Raw genomic sequence first — 13,227 nt, 5'->3', positions numbered from 1 at the left:
GGGTGTGTTGATTCTCCCAGTTCGGAACAATACAGTAACATATACGTTCTCAGTGCCTGTAAGTCCGCATTCAGGGCATCATTATTGGTGCCGTCAAGCAGATGTTGAAAGTAAAGTGTGTCACTATAGTCGCTGCTACTTTTTAAATGTTGTTTCAACTTCTATGCTAGTGTTAGTCATATTTCTTTATTTTGTTCTTCTGGGCTGCACTTCCAGCTATGTAAGGGGAAGAGGCACGACGCCTTTGAACATTATTTACGACGTGACGAGACTGACTTTTGCAACGGTGGAACCGGATGGTCACGCGCACACACATTTTCACACAAACACGCAAACGTACACAAACTCACACACATTCACAGACACACAAAGGATCACAGCCAATAAAGGTGGATTGTTCTGCGCAGGATTATACCAAGCATCGTTGCTTCTCTACAGCTTACTACAGCGGTAACTTGTAACAGAATGTTTCTGGCATGTTTGATCGAGGAAATTTGCAAACAGCTGATCACCCTAATTGAACTCAAATTAATCGCGATCAACGATCACGATCATATAATCACCCAGCCCTAGCTGACACTTGTCTGCTTGGGAGTTTGTACATAAAATATGCTCCTCTTCTTCTGTGGTAAGAATTACAGGGCTGCATACAGGCTGGTTCTTGAACTACATTGTTTAAGTGTTTTCCTATGGACACAGATATTTCCTGAAATTAGTCCATAAGAACTGAAAACTTGAAAAAGTATTTTTTCTTAGATTTTTCCTAAAGACGGCCACTGCACTATATACGAGAACCAACATGCCACACTTATGTGAAAGGGGAACTAGTGTACTGTAATAGGAGACGAGGGAACCCTGTTGTAATCTAGTGGATCAATTTCACACAAGTAGAACCGCAACGCAAGCAGGATACAGAGAAACAGTACATCATGAAGCATGACTTGCAGTGACTTCTAACAAATTAAACCTTAATAGACTTGGGTGATTAAAAAAAAATTAGTGACTCCCTTGATTGAAACAGGACTTTGCTTCAAACTAACATAATTAAAGACCATTCAAGACGTCAGTAAAACAATCTGTAACCTGGACATATGGGTTTTGCTGTTGCAATTCTGGAGGTCTAATTTTAAATTTGCTTTACACTGGTCTTGCATCTGATCTAAAATTAAAACCACTTGTCAAGCAGCAGCATTGGAATAGTATGCAACGGTGTTTTGTTACAAACCGCAGCAATGTTACACAAGACTGGAACTGGCTTGGAGAGCAACAATGCCAGCCTTTACCTTTTGGCTAAAGAGAACAGTGGAGCCCTTTGTATAGTCAAATTTATATTCTAGCAGTGAAATGTTGTTTAGTTATCAAATGTTGCACCATAGCTGAAAATTGTTTTCTGACACATACGTGCCCTTTTATAGGTTCACACTAAAAATAAAAGATGTTGTAATAAGACACCAAAGTTCCTTTAACCCCAGGTAGAATTGTAGCGTGTTCAGATTTGACTGTATACACACATTTAAACCGTATATACTACAACAAAGTGCTGTAAAAAGTGGTCTTATCCATTTGACTAGTTGGCTCCCACTAGCATATAGTATCCCTCTTGCTTGTTGAGAAACCCACACAGCTTAACAAGCCTAAATGACCAAAATCACCTGACATAAGAAAGGCGCACCAGGTCTGTACGCTCATCTTTTTCACTAGTAGCACTGGTGACACTCAATGAAAAAAATAATGTCGCTCAAAAAAAAAAAAATTGGTAGCAATATGGAATGTCTTAAATATCACAATTTCATTATTAACACTCAAACAACATACAGATGTGCATTCATACATATAAACACAATGCCATCATAAGGCCTACTGCAACGCTAAACACACAGAGCACAGTAGCTAACGCGAGTGTAGGGCTGGGCGATAAGTATCAAAACTCATATCCCGATATAGCTTGCCCATGAACTAAACCATTAATGGAAATATTCGTTAACGTCACATAACCAAATATTTCCACCACGCCTTGTTTTTAAATTTTTGAGACTGATGTGGATCCCAAATACACCAACAGATACCAACAAGTAAGAAAACTGGGTTTTGTATAATAGAATCCCAACTTAAAGAGGTGTTTTGATATTTATAAAACTTTTTTTTTTAAGTCTTGAAAATAATATAAGAAAAGTTAAATGTAATGTCCAATCTTCTTAAAAAACATTTAGCTAGGCTCAATTCTTAAACTAACAAAAACACATACACAAAGATTTTAGCCAAGAACACCAACCTACCAAATGCTCCATGATGCTGTGGAACAGGCTACGTTCTAAAAATTACTTTTAAAAAGTCATTAATTATGGTTACTTGTTACTTTACCAAAAAAGTAATTGAATTACTAACAAATTACTCTTTAATAAATGTAATTACTTACTAGGGAAAGTAATTATTGAGTTACTTAAAAAAAAAAACTTCAAATATCTGGCATAATGCAGTTGAGATAAGTTAGTGTGTGCGTCTGTGTTAGTGCATTTTAAAAGGCGGTGCCTGTTGCCTCGTGACGTGTGACGTAGGGTTGGGTATCGTTTGAATTAGAACGATTCCAATTCAGATTCCGATTCTTTGTTTCGATTCCGATTCCTTGCGATTCTCGATTCCGATTCTTTTAAGAGGCAGGGTCAAAAAAAAGTTTAGGATATTTTAAATGAGCTAGCTAACCTACAGTCTTTCTGAATTAAATAGTCTGACATTCTCCATCAAATTTTAATTCTATTAACTTTTTATGAACTTTACTATAAATTCCTCACAGGGCTGTTTTCAACTAGAATATAAATATCAAATCTATGAACTTGAATATAAATATTATAAATTATGAATACATTTTCCCAGGGGTACACTTTCCTCAAGAGAGTTTTATTTTTGAAAACCTCATGAAAACACATTTACACACAAGTGTATGATGCTGCAGGAAACCTCATGAAAACACATTTACACACACAAGTGTATGATGCTGCAGGTACTTAAAAATGTTACCGTGCTCCCACTGATGGGCTAACCTGGTGCAGAAAAGCAAATGAACAATAAGAAACAACTTGCAAAACCTAGTCCAGATTAGCAGCAGGTACAGTGTGAAATCAGAGACAGTTTTTGTTTAGGAAAATGACCATATCCGCCTTCTCAGGCAGGATGCGTGAGCGTTCTGGACAGATAGTGTCTCCTGCTGTGGAAAATACACGTTCGCTGGGTGTGGAAGAAGCTTGAACGCATAAATAGGAGAAAGCGAGATATGACAGCAAAGGATAAGTCTTTTGTTGGTTCCACCGGACCACCACCATGCAGCAGGGTCGTCAGACATAAGTATCGGTGGAACGTCCTGGTACATCTGCAGCTCTCTCTCCACTCGTTTCTTGATGGACATGGAGCTCTGTTATTTCGCGGTTATTTCATTTTTTTTTGTAAAGTAAAGCCACACTTTCGACCGCCGACGCCCGCTATCCATGCTTGAGCTTGACTGACTCGCTCGGCTATGCTAACACTTCCGGCGGTGGGCGCTTCTTCGTTGGTGTTCAGCGTCTTCTTCTTCCGGTTCGGCGGACATATTTTTTTCCGGTCGGCGGACTGTTATCGAAAATAGGAATCGAAATTTAAACTTTTGAACGATTCCGGGAGAATCGGAAAGTTAGTCCCGGTTCCAATCGATACTCGATACCCAACCCTAGTGTGACGTCAGGGAGTCTGAGTTTGAGCTGTTGTGTTAGCTGAGCAGGCTAGCAGCGGTAGTTTGTCGGCTCTGACGGCAGCTCTTTTGAATCTTTCACTGGTTTGTTACCCCTGCTTAATAAATAGATTGAATGTGCTTTCATGGCTGTATGTTCCTGTCAACAAACGGGGTATTATTTGAAAGGCTAGTTTGTCACTTCTATCATTAATTTGTTGATAAATGTTCCCTCCGACCTTAATAGTGACTTAGCAGTGCAGTTTGTGTCAAGTTTTAAAGGTGGTGAAAAAAAAGATTTTTACTGACCGATTTCTCCAACTAAGATCTTTCTTCCGTGTTGGGAAGGATGAGTCAGTCGGAGTGTGTCAACTAGGTGGAGCGGGGCTCACTTCTGTGCATGGCGCAGGACGAAGGGACACAACGTCACACACAGCTTTCAGCGCGCACTGAGTGATCACTTCTACGTCAATTTGGTAATGCCGGTTATAAGTGCATTTCAAACATGTTATACCGGTGGGCAAACATTTTACTGAAGTTTGATCAAATCTAGATGGATTTCTTTTCGGACCAAAATTAGATGAAAGTGTTGAAATCCCTATTAGCACATGTGCAACTGTTTTGTTTTTTTCAAGTCGCACAGTGTATTTTTAGTCGCATTTGCCAGTAAATTTGTCGCACCGTACACCCCTGCGCACATCAACTTAGAACTAGTGCATTCAAAGTCGGGCTGCAGGATTAATTGACATCGAATCAACGTTGAGGTTTTAAATGGTGTGATAAATAACTGCAAGAGGGTGGTGTATTTTGTTGTAGGGCTCGGCGATGAGCCCTTTATTAATATCTCGATATTTTTAGGCCATGTCACGATACACGATATATATCTCAATATTTTGCCTTAGCCTTGAATGAACACTTGATACATATAATCACACCAGTATGATGATACTGTGTGTCTACATTAAAACATTCTTGTTCATACTGCATTAATATATGCTCATTTTAAACTTTCATGCAGAGAGGGAAATCACAACTAAGTCAATTTACCAAAACTGTATTTATTTGTCACCGATTCTGTTCATAACTTTTATGGACAGAATTTCTAGGCGCAGTCAAGGCGTTGAGGGGATCTGGTTTGGTGGCTGCAGGATTAGGTCTCTGCTTTTTGCAGATGATGTGGTCCTGATGGCTTCATCTGGCCAGGATCTTCAGCTCTCACTGGATCGGTTCGCAGCTGAGTATGAAGCGACTGGGATGAGAATCAGCACCTCCAAGTCCGAGTCCATGGTTCTCGCCCGGAAAAGGGTGGAGTGCCATCTCCAGGTTGCGGAGGAGACCCTGCCCCAAGTGGAGGAGTTCAAGTACCTCGGAGTCTTGTTCACGAGTGAGGGAAGAGTGGATCGTGAGGTTGACAGGCGGATCGGTGCGGCGTCTTCAGTAATGCGGACACTGTATCGATCCATTGTGGTGAAGAATGAGCTGAGCCGTAAGGCAAAGCTCTCAATTTACCGGTCGATCTACGTTCCCATCCTCACCTATGGTCATGAGCTTTGGGTTATGACCGAAAGGACAAGATCACGGGTACAAGCGGCCAAAACGAGTTTCCTCCGCCGGGTGGCGGGGCTCTCCCTTAGAGATAGGGTGAGACGCTCTACCATTCGTTTCATACGGTGTTGATGTGGAAATGGTTGCTTGGGCATTTTGTTGGTGTGGCACCGAACGGAGATGTTGACATGCGGAGTTTCAAGCACTCTTCATTCTCTAGCGGGTGACTTTTCAAATGATGCTACATTAGTAAAGCTGCTACTTTTTGTAGCAACGCTTCTGCCACATGCTTGACATATTACTGCTGTTTGTTCAACATCTTCCCGCTTGAAGCCAAAACACCACCAGACGATGGATGCTGTTTTTCTTGGGAATTAATTATTCTTCCTTCATTTGTTACCAGATTCGCACCTTCCCTCTCTCGTACTACCACTCGCACCGCTCCGCTAGCACCACAGCTAACGTTAACCATGCCGCTACCTGTCTGCTCCACGAGACAGGTACTGCATGCACGACAGTATGTGACGTATATAAGAAGGTGCGCTTGTTTTATGTCTCTGTAAGGAGAGACAGGAAAGAGTAAGAGCCTGTAATGTAATGCCCGCAGCTAAAAGCAACTGCGTGAGAACGTATACTCGAATACTCACAATATAGTCATTTTCTATATCGCACAGAGACAAACCCGCAATATATCGAGTATATTCGATAAATCGCCCAGCCCTATTTTGTTGTATTTTTTCTCTGCCGTCACCAGCATTTGAGTGACAGACATGTTCACAAATGAGAATTGTTGAGCCTTGCGTTTGTTCGTCTTGCATTACATTGTAATCACTGCATAGTTTTTGTTATTTTTTTCAGTGTAAGAGCACAATGTAGACAAAAGCTCTGAATCTGTCTGCTTAAAGCCAAATATGTTTTAAAGTGAATTATTGCATATTACTTTAATGTGTGGCACCTTGAGACAAGAATATGTTGATTGACAGTCTAAAAGTAACAAGTCTTCCTTCACTCGTTATTTTCGCAGTTTTATGCATTACATGTATGATATAAAAATTGCAAATCAAATCGCAATCGTAATTTTGGAGAGAAAAAACGCAATCAGGTTTTTTCTCAAAACCGTGCAGCCCTAATTCAAGAGAGAAAACTGGAGGGACTGATCGATGGAGAGAGTAAATGATGGCAGGGATCCTAGTAATGTGTGCATGTAAGGCTGTGTCAACAAAAGTCGTTTTCGGTGAACCGGCTTACGTTTTACGAACACAGATACTTAATAAACACATACTCATCTCTGCGTTTAGGCCTCTTGTCCACACGCAGACGCATACTTTTGTCTTTAAAAACGCAGACTTTTACAAACGCTGGCCAAAGTGTAGAGTTCCAAAACTCTCCACTAAGCGTATGCATGTACACGGCACAAACGGAGAGTTGTGATGACGTCACGGTTGTGCGCTGTCATTTCCAAGCTCAACAACACTGCCTTGATGCCTTTAAACACACTATAAGATGACTTACTGTATGTTTGAATGTAAACATGCTGCTCTTTTCACTCAACATTAATAAAAAAAGACATCAAAATGGGCTTTGCGACACTCCTGCCAGCGCTAATGACAGTCAGCTGTTTTGGATATGATCGCTGTCGAACCTCCAATTGATGGAACAATTTTGACAAGCAAGACTTTTTTTTCTGTGTCATAAGAAAGGTGCAACATTATTTTATGTTTTTAGTCCTTATTTACCGACAAATCATGAAGTTAACTTACGTGTCTTGCGTCCATTATTGTAGATGGAGCCGGGCGCGACCAAGCAACTAAAAACAAAATTGGGTCCTCCTTGTAGTGTGTGCTGATGTTAAAGACAATATACACTTCATTACACAAGTACCATCACTATATCCATGATTAAATGCTTTATAATTCCACAAGAGTTTTGCAGCGGTACACGCACGTCCGCACACTTTATATGGGCACTTAAACATACAAAAGGGTTTCGTTAGTGTGCGCTGATTTTAGAAATAATGTACACTTCACTGAACATGTAATATGCCACCATGTTGCTGAACACGTTGTAATTCTATGAGTGTTGGGTTTTAGCTAACCTGACTCTCGCCAGATCCTTGTAGTTCGCTGAGCTCCACACAAGGATCTGGGAGTTCTCAATAGGAGATGTATTTCAGAAGGCGGGTCCTTGTAAAAAACAAACATTGTATGTGATTGGATAAACCACTTGTCCGCTATCTTGAATGACGTGCTACTTCAACCACTCACATCCAAATCAACCCATGACATTGATTAGAGCGACGCTGGGAAATCCAAACCTGGTCGGAAGAAGAGCCAAAACATCCCTGCCACCAATAAATGCCTTCAAAACCGCTCTGTTCATCTTTGAAAATAAGTAATATTCGATAGATTCGACTAAACAGTTACAATAGCAGAATCAATGTCAGCACACGACGCAGCGAGTGCTGCGTGCTGCCATTGTTGTTTGAATCAAACAGTCGCTTTGGCGCTACGTCACGTCTATGAAATCCAGCCCGCCGATCCTGATTGGTTCATTATTTTTTGCTACCTTGAAAAGGTTTGCAATGCCTTTGAGCCCAGACCCTTGTGTGGAGCTCAGCGAACTACAAGGACCTGGCGAGAGTCAGGTTAGGTATTAGCAGCACAGGCGTGAATTCGCTCTTTAGTAATGTTCCCAGGATTCTGTGTGCACGTGCAGGCAGGTTTTAAAGATAACGTGCATGTCATTGTACATCTAAAGTCGATCAAAATAAACATAATAGAGGTGTAATGCCACCAAGTCAGATATTGCTGCTTTTTACAGGCTTCTGATTGGACAAAATGTGCCAGACAGCAGGTGTATGCGTTTGTGTGTAGACAAGACAGTTTTGAAACTACACTTAAACGACACTTGTGTGGATGGAGATTGTTTTAACCCCAAATATGTGTTTTTGAAACTCTGTGTTCGTGTGGACATGGCCTACCACAGCTTCTCTACCAAAGAGGCCTAGTGGTTAGAGTGTCCGCCCTGAGAACGGTAGGTTGTGAGTTCAAACCACGGCCTAGTCATACCAAAGACTAGAGATGTCCGATAATGGCTTTTTTACCGATATCTGATATTCCGATATTGTCCAACTCTTAATTACCGATTCCGGTACCAACCGATACCGATATATACAGTCGTGGAATCAACACATTATGCCTAATTTTGTTGTGATGCCCCGCTGGATGCATTAAACAATGTAACTTTACCATGAATTGATTAATATGGGGGCGGGGTTTGGTGGTAGCGGGGGGTGTATATTGTAGCGTCCCGGAAGAGTTAGTGCTGCAAGGGGTTCTGGGTATTTGTTCTGTTGTGTTTATGTTGTGGTAAGGTGCGGATGTTCTCCCGAAATGTGTGTCATTCTTGTTTGGTGTGGGTTCATAGTGTGGCGCATATTTGTAACAGTGTTAAAAAGTTGTTTATATGGGCACCCTCAGTGTGACCTGTATGGCTGTAGATCAAGTATGCCTTGCATTCACTCATGTGTGTGTAGAAGCTGCATATATTATGTGACTGGGCCGGCACGCTGTTTTTATGGAGGAAAAGCGGACTTGGCGACAGGTTGTAGAGGACACTAAAGGCAGTGCTTTTAAGGCACGCCCCCAATAAAGTTTTCCGGGTGGAAATCGGGAGAAATTCAGGAGAATGGTTGCCCCTGGAGGGGCACTGAAATTCGGGAGTCTCCCGGGAATATCGGGAGGTTGAAACCGATACTGATAATTTCCGATATTACATTTTAAAGCATTTATCGGCCATCTCTACCAAAGACTATACAAATGGGCACTGCCTGCTTGGCACTCAGCATCAAGGGTTGGAATTGGGGGTTAAATCACCAAAAATGATTCCCGGGCACGGCCACCGCTCCCCTCACCAACCAGCGGGGGGTGTATGTATTTTTTTATTTATATATATATATATATATATATATATATATATATATATATATATATATATATATATATATATATATATATATATATATATATATATATATATATATATATATATATAAATAATCCGTTCATGAATGAGTATATCCGTTCGGCCACCGTGTTCAATGGAGAAGTCTGATCTACAAAATTTGCAAGCAGCATACCCCTTTCTCTTCGAGCTGTCCTGGATGAACTGAAATTATTTTTTCCAATCATTTTGGAACTTGCAAGCGTACTTCTTACTCGTCATCGCCACGTCTCTTCTTCGTTCTTCTGCTTCGTCTCTGTTATGTTTTTGGACATTACTACTCGCCGTAGTTTTGAAGCAATGCATGATGGGAATCCGGATGTTGTGTGTCAGTGTATTAACGTGCCGGCTGGAATAAACACACGCTGAGAAATAGCTCCGTGTCTGCCTACTTTATGGGTTATAGATAAACTTATGGATAACGGAGACATATAGTCTCCTTTTCAGGTGAGAGAGGACGCTAAAGGCAGTGCCTTTAAAGGCCTACTGAAATGAATTTTTTTTTTATTTAAACGGGGATAGCAGATCCATTCCATGTGTCATACTTGATCATTTCGCGATAGTGCCATATTTTTGCTGAAAGGATTTAGTAGAGAACATCGACGATAAAGTTCGCAACTTTTGGTCCCTGATAAAAAAAGCCTTGCCTGTACCGGAAGTAGCGTGACGTCAAAAGTTGAAAGGCTCCTCACATTTCCCCATTGTTTTCAATGCAGCGAGAGCGATTCGGACCGAGAAAGCGACGATTACCCCTAGGGTTGGGTATCGAGTATCGATTGGAACCGGGACTAACTTTCCGATTCTCCCGGAATCGTTCAAAAGTTTAAATTTTGATTCCTATTTTCGATACCAGTCCGCCGACCGGAAAAAAATATGTCCGCCGAACCGGAAGAAGATGCTGAACACCAACGAAGAAGCGCCCACCGCCGGAAGTGTTAGCATAGCCGAGCGAGTCAGTCAAGCTCAAGCTTGGATAGCGGGCGTCGGCGGTCGAAAGTGTGGCTTTACTTTACAAAAAAAAATGAAATAACCGCGAAATAACAGAGCTCCATGTCCATCAAGAAACGAGTGGAGAGAGAGCTGCAGATGTACCAGGACGTTCCACCGATACTTATGTCTGACGACCCTGCTGCATGGTGGTGGTCCGGTGGAACCAACAAAAGACTTATCCTTTGCTGTCATATCTCGCTTTCTCCTATTTATGCGTTCAAGCTTCTTCCACACCCAGCGAACGTGTATTTTCCACAGCAGGAGACACTATCTGTCCAGAACGCTCACGCATCCTGCCTGAGAAGGCGGATATGGTCATTTTCCTAAACAAAAACTGTCACTGATTTCACACTGTACCTGCTGCTAATCTGGACTGGGTTTTGCAAGTTGTTTCTTATTGTTTATTTGCTTTTCTGCACCAGGTTAGCCCATCAGTGGGAGCACGCTAACATTTTTAAGTACCTGCAGCATCATACACTTGTGTGTGTAAATGTGTTTTCATGAGGTTTCCTGCAGCATCATACACTTGTGTGTAAATGTGTTTTCATGAGGTTTTCAAAAATAAAACTCTCTTGAGGAAAATGTACCCCTGGGAAAATGTATTCATAATTTATAATATTTATATTCAAGTTCATAGATTTGATATGTATATTCTAGTTGAAAACAGCCCTGTGAGGAATTTATAGTAAAGTTCATAAAAAGTTAATAGAATTAAAATTTGATGGAGAATGTCAGACTATTTAATTCAGAAAGACTGTAGGTTAGCTAGCTCATTTAAAATATCCTACTTTTTTTTTTACCCTGCCTCTTAAAAGAATCTGAATCGAAACAAAGAATCGGAATCGTTCGAATTCAAACGATACCCAACCCTAATTACCCTATTAATTTGAGTGAGGATGAAAGATTCGTGGATGAGGAACGTGAGAGTGAAGGACTAGAGTGCAGTGCAGGACGCATCTTTTTTCGCTCTGACCGTAACTTAGGTACAAGCTGGCTCATTGGATTCCACACTCTCTCCTTTTTCTATTGTGGATCACGGATTTGTATTTTAAACCACCTCGGATACTATATCCTCTTGAAAATGAGTCGAGAACGCGAAATGGACATTCACAGTGACTTTTATCTCCACGACAATACATTGGCGAAACACTTTGGCTACGGAGCTAACGTGATAGCATCGGGCTTAACTGCATATAGAAACAAAACAAATTAACCCCTGACTGGAAGGATAGACAGAAAATCAACAATACTATTAAACCATGGACTTGTAAATACACGGTTAATGTTTTCCAGCCTGGCGAAGGTTAACAATGCTGTTGCTAACGACGCCATTGGAGCTACCTTAGCAACGGGACCTCACAGAGCTATGCTAAAAACATTGCTATCCACCTACACCAGCCAGCCCTCATCTGCGTTCCAGCGATCGACGGTGCGACGAAGGACTTCACCCGATCACCGATGCGGTCGGCGGCTAGGGTCGGATAGCGCATCTGCTATCCAAGTCAAAGTCCTCCTGCTTGTGTTGCTGCAGCCAGCCGCTAATACACCGATCCCACCTACAACTTTCTTCTTTGCAGTCTTCATTGTTCATTAAACAAATTGCAAGAGATTCACCAACACAGATGTCCAGAATACTGTGGAATTTTGAGATGAAAACAGAGCTTTATGTATTGGATTCAATGGCGTCCGAATACTTCCGTTTCAACGATTGACGTCACGCGCATACGTCATCATACATAGGCGTTTTCAACCGGAAGTTTAGCGGGAAATTTAAAATTGCACTTTATAAGTTAACCCAGCCGTATTGGCATGTGTTGGAATGTTAAGATTTCATCATTGATATATAAACTATCAGACTGCGTGGTCGGTAGTAGTGGGTTTCAGTAGGCCTTTAAGGCATGCCCACAATATTGTTGTCCGGGTGGAAATCGGGAGAATGGTTGCCCCGGGAAATTTTCAGGAGGGGCACTGAAATTTGGGAATCTCCTGGGAAAATCGGGAGGGTTGGCAAGTATGCTTTAACTTAACTTCTCTACTAAAGAGGCTTTATTAGCACGACACTCCCTCTGTTTGGAGACCAGATCCAGGCTTGTAATTGATATCCAAGTCCCCTAGGTATGTATGTGGGGTGGGGGAACACTTGTCAAAGAATGCCAGCTGTACGTGCAGTTTGTTACTTGATCAATCTTGGACACAGACACCATATGGGAGGAGGGGATGTTTAAACGTTTGGGGGAAGGGCAACAACAATCCGAACACCTGTTGAAACTCGTTTTGTCATTAGGTGACAGTCTGCTCGAATTCAAGAGTTTAAATGAGTCGTTTATAATTGATTCCTTTAATTCAGTAGCTAAGTGTTACGTGTGCGGTTAGTGTTGCATAATAGTAACCTAATTATTACAGTCAGGTTACAGTGTAGTAGTTCAAGTCAATTATACATTCCTAAAATTAAAAATGTACCAAAATGAACCCGGAGTAATGATAGTTAGTACTGTTGGTGACCACGTCAAAGTTGGCTAGCTTGTGTTAGCAAACAAGCCAGTGGGCGAAGTCCGACTCATTTCGGCGCGACACAACCGCAAATAACAAACAACGTAAAATGGTGGTCGCTCGGTAGCCATACCTTCAGTAAGAACCGTGGAGCACATTAGTGAAGAGGCCAGCGGCGAGGAGACACGCCGCCGTCGAACCTTGCGTTGATGCCGCTGCCGCTACTGCTGCCATCTTGTTCCCACGTCGAGGAGTACGACTCACTTTTTTTTTTTTTTTACACATTTGCAGCTCCAAAATAACACGGATAACTAGCAGTTAAGAGCGCCATGCCGGGGTTCTTCGTTTTCCGGGAGTCCTCAGTGTTGTCAAATGTTGTCTTCGGTTGTGCTCAAGGCGAAGAATCGGCGTTGGTAAACTTTTGCACGCCTGGTGACTTGACGGACGTGTAGCTGCTGTTGCTAGCTGTTGCTTCGCCTCATGTGTGGAATGTTGGGTAGGGG

At 41.8% G+C, this 13,227-nt stretch overlaps 1 protein-coding gene across 3 annotated transcripts in view; it reads right to left on the bottom strand.

Moving 5' to 3' along the window:
* Nucleotides 1-13,227, bottom strand: part of hipk3a (homeodomain interacting protein kinase 3a) — a 66,049-nt gene extending 52,822 nt beyond the window's left edge. For all 3 annotated transcript variants that reach the window (XM_062036216.1, XM_062036218.1, XM_062036217.1), the window contains exon 1: nt 12,858-13,227. In XM_062036216.1, the coding sequence (XP_061892200.1) occupies nt 12,858-12,882 (25 nt within the window). In that variant the 5' untranslated portion in view covers nt 12,883-13,227. The remainder of the gene's footprint in view (nt 1-12,857) is intronic.

The sequence above is a fragment of the Entelurus aequoreus genome, linkage group LG24 (assembly GCF_033978785.1).
Source record: "Entelurus aequoreus isolate RoL-2023_Sb linkage group LG24, RoL_Eaeq_v1.1, whole genome shotgun sequence".
NCBI lineage: Eukaryota > Metazoa > Chordata > Actinopteri > Syngnathiformes > Syngnathidae > Entelurus > Entelurus aequoreus.
This window is presented reverse-complemented; position numbering and strand designations above follow the sequence as displayed.